The sequence below is a fragment of the Triticum aestivum genome, chromosome 4A, assembly GCF_018294505.1.
Source record: "Triticum aestivum cultivar Chinese Spring chromosome 4A, IWGSC CS RefSeq v2.1, whole genome shotgun sequence".
In the NCBI taxonomy this organism is placed as follows: domain Eukaryota; kingdom Viridiplantae; phylum Streptophyta; class Magnoliopsida; order Poales; family Poaceae; genus Triticum; species Triticum aestivum.
In genome coordinates this window covers 609,838,397-609,844,271 of record NC_057803.1, presented here as the reverse complement: position 1 = coordinate 609,844,271, position 5,875 = coordinate 609,838,397, and the positions used below count along the sequence as shown (strand labels likewise).

At 42.6% G+C, this 5,875-nt stretch overlaps 1 protein-coding gene across 3 annotated transcripts; it reads left to right on the top strand.

Annotated features, from left to right (window-relative positions):
- Window positions 1-297: 297 nt before the first annotated feature.
- On the top strand, window positions 298-5,659 carry LOC123087514 (F-box/FBD/LRR-repeat protein At1g13570). Of its 3 annotated transcripts, XM_044509545.1 has the most exons (7): window positions 339-540; window positions 914-1,268; window positions 1,388-2,248; window positions 2,334-2,477; window positions 2,886-3,809; window positions 4,267-5,351; window positions 5,492-5,659. In XM_044509545.1, exons 2-5 carry the CDS (start codon window positions 915-917, stop codon window positions 3,198-3,200), a joined length of 1,674 nt encoding a protein of 557 aa, XP_044365480.1. In that variant the 5' UTR covers window positions 339-540; window position 914; the 3' UTR covers window positions 3,201-3,809; window positions 4,267-5,351; window positions 5,492-5,659. The 3 variants fall into 3 exon arrangements, with proteins under 3 accessions (XP_044365478.1, XP_044365480.1, XP_044365479.1); XM_044509543.1 differs by lacking the exon at window positions 5,492-5,659 and having other exon boundaries at window positions 298-540; window positions 909-1,268; window positions 4,267-5,457; XM_044509544.1 differs by lacking the exon at window positions 5,492-5,659 and having other exon boundaries at window positions 4,267-5,458.
- Window positions 5,660-5,875: the final 216 nt, after the last annotated feature.

The window sequence follows — 5,875 nt, the reverse complement described above, 5'->3', positions numbered from 1 at the left end:
GAAAAAAAACCGGTTGAAATAAACCGGTTGAAAGTGGGGGGACTATTCAACCAATTCGTCCATTAGGAGTAGAGATATACGTTGGGTATTGTCGGCCAGACGAGAAAGAGAAAAACCGGTGGGAGGGGGGTGGTGGGAGGTGGGACGAAGAAAAACCGTTGAAAAAAAACCGGTTGAAAATAAACCGGTTGAAAATAAACCGGTTAAAAATGGGGGGAACTATTCAACCAATTCGTCCATTAGGAGTAGAGATATAGGAAGCTCCCGAGAAGAGGAGGACTTTGAAATCAAGCTGGACACAAATTTGGACTTCTTTTCGAATTGTGGCTAATTCCACACCAATAATACGCTGCTAAAAATAAGCGGAAAAGAAATCCCATCGCCGGCCGTCCTTCCCGAGTCCTCAGTCCGAGCGACCCACGGCGGCTCGACCTGCCGCTGCCGCTGCCGGTGCCCCACCTCTTCTCCTCTTCCACGGCGACCAGCCCAACCCCTCCTCCTTTCACGGGCCGCCGTTCCGGCCACCGGTTGGTTTCTGAGGTATGAGCACGCTCCCATCCATCCATGATTGCTGCCCTCGAGATATTCTGGGCGCACAACATCTGGATCTGCACATGTCCCTCCCCACCAAAGGAAACAGTTTTTTTTTTTGGTGGTGGTAGGGGCTTGATTTCTGATGAATATTTGTTAGAGAAAATTTATTTGGAGACCTTCCAAAGGTACTATGTCGATATTTCTTATGAATACTAGTTTCTACTTGTGTGCAACTAATTTCTTATGAATACTGATGCTCCACTCCACTTGCTCTGTTACCATAATACTAGTGCTACCATGAATTTAATTATTTTTTTCCGAGCAACCTGCATGCAGGAGCCCGGTTTAATTGGGTTTTCCATGCCCCATTGCAGTTCAGAATGGGGATCATGCTCAACTTCACAGTGCCCAATCAATTCCATCCAACGCAACTCCACCGAGGCAGCGGCAGAATAGTAGGCCATCAGCTCGAAGCGTTGAGCATTCTGGCTTTCAGAGCTTTATCCGAGCACATTCAACAGAATGAAGTGTTCCGTCAAACGCCTATAGCCAACAGCCAGTTTCAACTGCTGAGCATTCTGCTTTGCGGACTAATCCATGCCAAGGGAATAACTGGGGAAGTTCGATGTAAACTGTGCTGCATTCTCATCTGTGGAGTTATATCTGACTACATCCATCACGGACCAATTGATGCAAAGGAATCGGCGATTGATCTGTTTGGAGACCTTCCAGAGGTACTGCGCTAAATCTTGTGCTCCAACTCGCCTGTTGATTACTGCGCTAAAATCTTGTGCTCCAGCTCGTTTGTTGATTGCAGATTACTAATTTCTACGATATATTTTCTATTCTGCAGGACGTGCTATGCACAATTTTTTCAAAGTTGCCTCTGGAAGAGGCTGTAAGAACCAGTGCCGTATCAAGGAAATGGAGATACTTGTGGATGCTTTGTTCTAAATTGAGTTTCGATGGAAATACAGTATGTGGCAAAAACAATTATGAGAAAAGAGTGTATACTCTAATGTTCACTCGCATTGTTAATAGGGTCTTGGAACAGTACCGTGGCAAGTTGGTGGAAGAGCTTGCAATCAAAATTGAGTTCAACTGGATGTTGGTTGAACATCTTGATAACTGGGTTCGTTTTGTTGTATCATCACAGACAAAGGCACTAGTTTTTGATTTAGCACCAGAACAGCGTCAACCTCCAGGTCGTGATGATCGGTACAAATTTCCATTTGAGCTTTTAGACGACGACAGTATATGCCGTCTACAGAAACTTCATCTTAGCTTTGTAGATTTCCAGCCACCAATTCATTTTAGTGGTTTCCCTAACCTAAGGAAGCTTGATCTGAACTTAGTGAATGTCAGTGGGAAGGATATTCAACATATGTTGTCAAACTGCTGTAACCTAGAGTGGCTGAGTATTGTTAGATGCCATCTCAATGGGGAACTAAAGGTTAACGGCCCTCTGCCTCACCTGCTATACTTGAAAATTGCTTCCTGCAATATAACAAATATAGAATTCCTTGCCGAGAACCTTGCAACCTTCGAATACAGAGGAGAAGCGGTGCCTATTGACCTCAGTAATTCATTGGAACTGAAATGTGCAAACATATGGTATTATAGAGACACGCTCGAGCACACTATTACTGTTCTTGCTAATGTGCTTATAAATGTGCAACATCTGACCCTCGATACAGCCTGTGAACCTCCAAAGGTTCGCTCTTACACCATCCTTTAAGTCATGAATTATCCTATAATATCACATGACTGATCATGACCTTTGGTTATCTATCTTTCAGATTCCCTGTTTGATGCATTACCGATGCAAGTTTTCTCAGATGACGTATTTACAATTGAGGTTGGTTTATATCGAAGAATTCAATATATTATCTTTGGTCTCTTTTGTGAGGTCTGCTCCTTTCATCCGGAAGTTAGAGCTGCACGTAAGTACTCATATTGCATTACAGCTTCTTTCAACGCATTGGATGTCTCGTTTTTGGACCATGCCAACTATCATGCTGTCAACTTGGGCACGTTCGAGTATAATGTGATGAGAAGTACTGTGCTGGACCGTTTCTTTTATTGCATATGCTGTCCTGGAACTGATGGATGGATATAGGCTGCTATACTTGTTCGTTTTACCACTCTCTTTGTTTGGAAGGCACTAGTTTTTTGTTCAATATGAATCTTTCATGAAATAAAATGGCAATTTGACAAAAGTCTGTTTGAGACTTGCTCACGTACTCACATTATGTTCTTGACTTTCAGTAATAGTCACAATCCTTCGCATCATACTTCATTTTTTGTTCAAACTTTTTTTTTTGACCATGGTTTTTGGTTTAAACTTGCAGTTTCGTTTCCCTAGTTATGTGCATTCGATACAAGAATCTGATGAACCTATCAGGAAGCTACCGGAGCGTCTGTTCAACAACTTAAAGAGTTTGTATGTTACAGGATTTAAAGCATGCATCGGTCAAGTTGAGTTCCTTTCACACATGGTGGAAAATTCCCCTGCACTGGAGATTTTAAGTATAGATCATTCAGACAAATATCCCCTAGAAGGCCATGAAAGAGACACGAAAACGGTTGTTGACGTAGTCCATAGAACTGCTAGAAGGTATCTCGAAGGGAAGATTTCGTCCAAGTGCACCCTAATATTACTTTAAGGGATTTGTTGGTATAGGGATGTACATTGTATCTCTATCTAGGGATTGAAAATCCGATGCGGTGGCATCTTTAAACATGTCTGCATTGGTCACTACTATGTGCATTGTGATTTGGTTTTGCACGGTCCATTATAATATTGATGAAATGAACATGCTTCCCTTTGCATAAATCCGCTGTTTGCCCTCCACTACAGTACTCGTTGCGTACAACTCTATTAACCTCGGAGTTCCACGTTTTCACCCCATTTTAGATGATGTATATGCTTCCTCCCTGCATGACATGTATGGACACATGGGGCCTTCTCTTTTTTAGCAGGCACGCAGCCCTAGTTGTTTTAGTTTTTTTTTCACCTCGCCGTCTCCCCCATGCTATCAGGTGTGGCGTTGGGTGTTATCCGATCGTCCAAAGCATTCCCGCCTAACCAGTAACTGCTTGCTTCTGTATAATTCTTCTATTTTTATTCCTCTTGGTTTACCGGCTGTTGTTCCTCTGGTTACCGGTTGTGCTCTCATCGGGCGCCAGCAGCTGCCTCCGCTGGTCGAGCTCGCTGCTGACCTACTCAGGCAAGCAGCTCAGCTCTGCAGCTGCGTGCTGCTCCTGGACTTAAGGTAATTTTAAATTTACCTCATCATTTTTCCTAGTGTATCCGTTGAATTGAATCTTAAACTGATGCATTTTGTATTATTTTCATGTCATAGAAATACAAGATAGTAATATTGGTCTTGTTAACTGAAACTTGAGTTGCTGATGTGGAGTTAACTGAAACTTGTTAACTGATGCAGAGTAATATTGCTTAACTCTGTGCACTTGATTCTGTGCTTAAAATGGAGTAGCTTGGAGTAATTTAGTGTAGGACTTTTGCTTGGAGTAACTTTAACTGAAAATTTTCAGTTTCAGTTAAAGTTAACTGAAAAAAAAACAGTTAAATGAAAATATTCAGTTAACTTTAACTGAATATGATCAAATGATAACGCTGACAAATGTTTTCAGTTAATGAATCCCTTGCAGTAATTTTCAATTAAAGTTAACTGAAATGATAATGCTAACAAATGCTAGTGTTTCCAGTTAACTTTTTCAGGAAGGGGCTATGGTATCCTGAGGGACTAGAGACTGAGGGACTACATCCTCAAGCATGGCCTTGGCTGCTGGACTGCTGTCCCTGCAAGGGCTGGTGAGCTCTCTCTCTCTCTCTCTCTCTCTCTCTCAATGTAGGAGTACTTCTTTCCCTTTTCATGCATGGAAATTGCTGCCTGTCATTGCTTGCAGAAGTACTAGTCTAGTACACATGGCTGGAGTACTAGTCTAGTAGCATTAGCAATAATTTGATGAACTTGCGTCGTTTCTAATGGGTTTTCTTGTATTTAGCTTGGAGTTCTACTTGGAACCTTACAAATGCTAGTGTTTGTAATGATCAAATGATAATGCTAACAAATGCTAGTGTTTTCAGTTAAGTTTTTCTGAAACTACTCCTCTGTCAATGGTTACAAACAAATTCTGTACTCCTTTTTCAAACAAATGGTTTTAACTGAAAATTTCATCATGCTACTGTGACATCTACTGAAAATTTCAAACAAATGAAAGAAGTACTGTAGTTACAAATGGTGACATCTACTGTACTCATTTTTCAGTACATCTACTGTGACATCTTCTGTAGATTCTATTACACACGCTTATCCTCTGTCATTTTACTCATACACATGTCTATGATCCTGTTAACACATGCTCATGCTCGCTGCAAGATCTGATGATCAACCGGAGATGTTGCTGGTCAATTCATAGCGACGACCTGATGCTCTGCTGCACTGATCCAGCCGGAGATGATGCTGATGATCTGCTGCTCAACAAGGTGCTGCTGCTTCTCCCGGGGCGTGCTGATGATCTGCTGCTCAACGTGGTGATGGATCTGGTAGCGCTTGGGGCAGGTGATGGATGGGCGACGAGGAGCAGCAGGGGCGACGAGGAGCCTGGCGGAGGGGTGGAGCAGGGGCGACAAGGAGGGGCCTAGCGGAGGGGTTGATGGAGGAAGACGATGATTTCAGATTAGGGGTAGTTCTGTACTTTCCTAGCTTTTCACCTGGTCGGAGAATCCCCCCGGCGACAACTATTACGGTACAGAGGGAGTAGGTTGTAAGACATGGAACATGCTGAAGGTGAGGAAAATTAACATGTAATGCTGTTATCGAATTATGTCAGGTTTTTGCTATTTTAATAACATGTACACCATCATAATAAGGGAAGTGATGATATTGTACACTAAGCGGCTTAACATTTCTCGGCCTCCTGTTATCAGGACTTGCATGGAAAAGAAGGCGGCTGAGAATGAGGTCACACGTTGTATGGACTTAACAATTCTGTACTCCGATTCCGTGCAGCAGTCACACGTTGTCGAATGAGGTTGAGCGGGGTGTTTGAGGAGCCTTCCATTAACTTGACAGTCGATATTTGATAGCTCGCTGCTCACCGTGAAATAGACGATGACTTATATTATGTTCCACTTGATTGGATGTGCGTTGTTCTGTGTATGATCTACCTGAATGCAAAAGTGCTTTTAATGGACATCAAGGTATCCAGTTTCCAGCATATGAAAGAATACCATGTTTCTTTTGATGGAGGCTAAGTACTGAAAACGGAATCGGCAGGGCATGATTCAGGACTGTTGTATACCTAGAGTGGT

What these genes read in the sequence shown, in the direction of transcription:
- LOC123087514 (XM_044509545.1), top strand. Translation starts at nt 915, where the DNA reads ATGGGGATCATGCTCAACTTCACAGTGCCCAATCAATTCCATCCAACG. An exon ending in TGTTTGGAGACCTTCCAGAG is followed by an intron (nt 1,269 to 1,387) that starts GTACTGCGCTAA and finishes TCTATTCTGCAG; the next exon opens with GACGTGCTATGCACAATTTT. An exon ending in CAGCCTGTGAACCTCCAAAG is followed by an intron (nt 2,249 to 2,333) that starts GTTCGCTCTTAC and finishes TCTATCTTTCAG; the next exon opens with ATTCCCTGTTTGATGCATTA.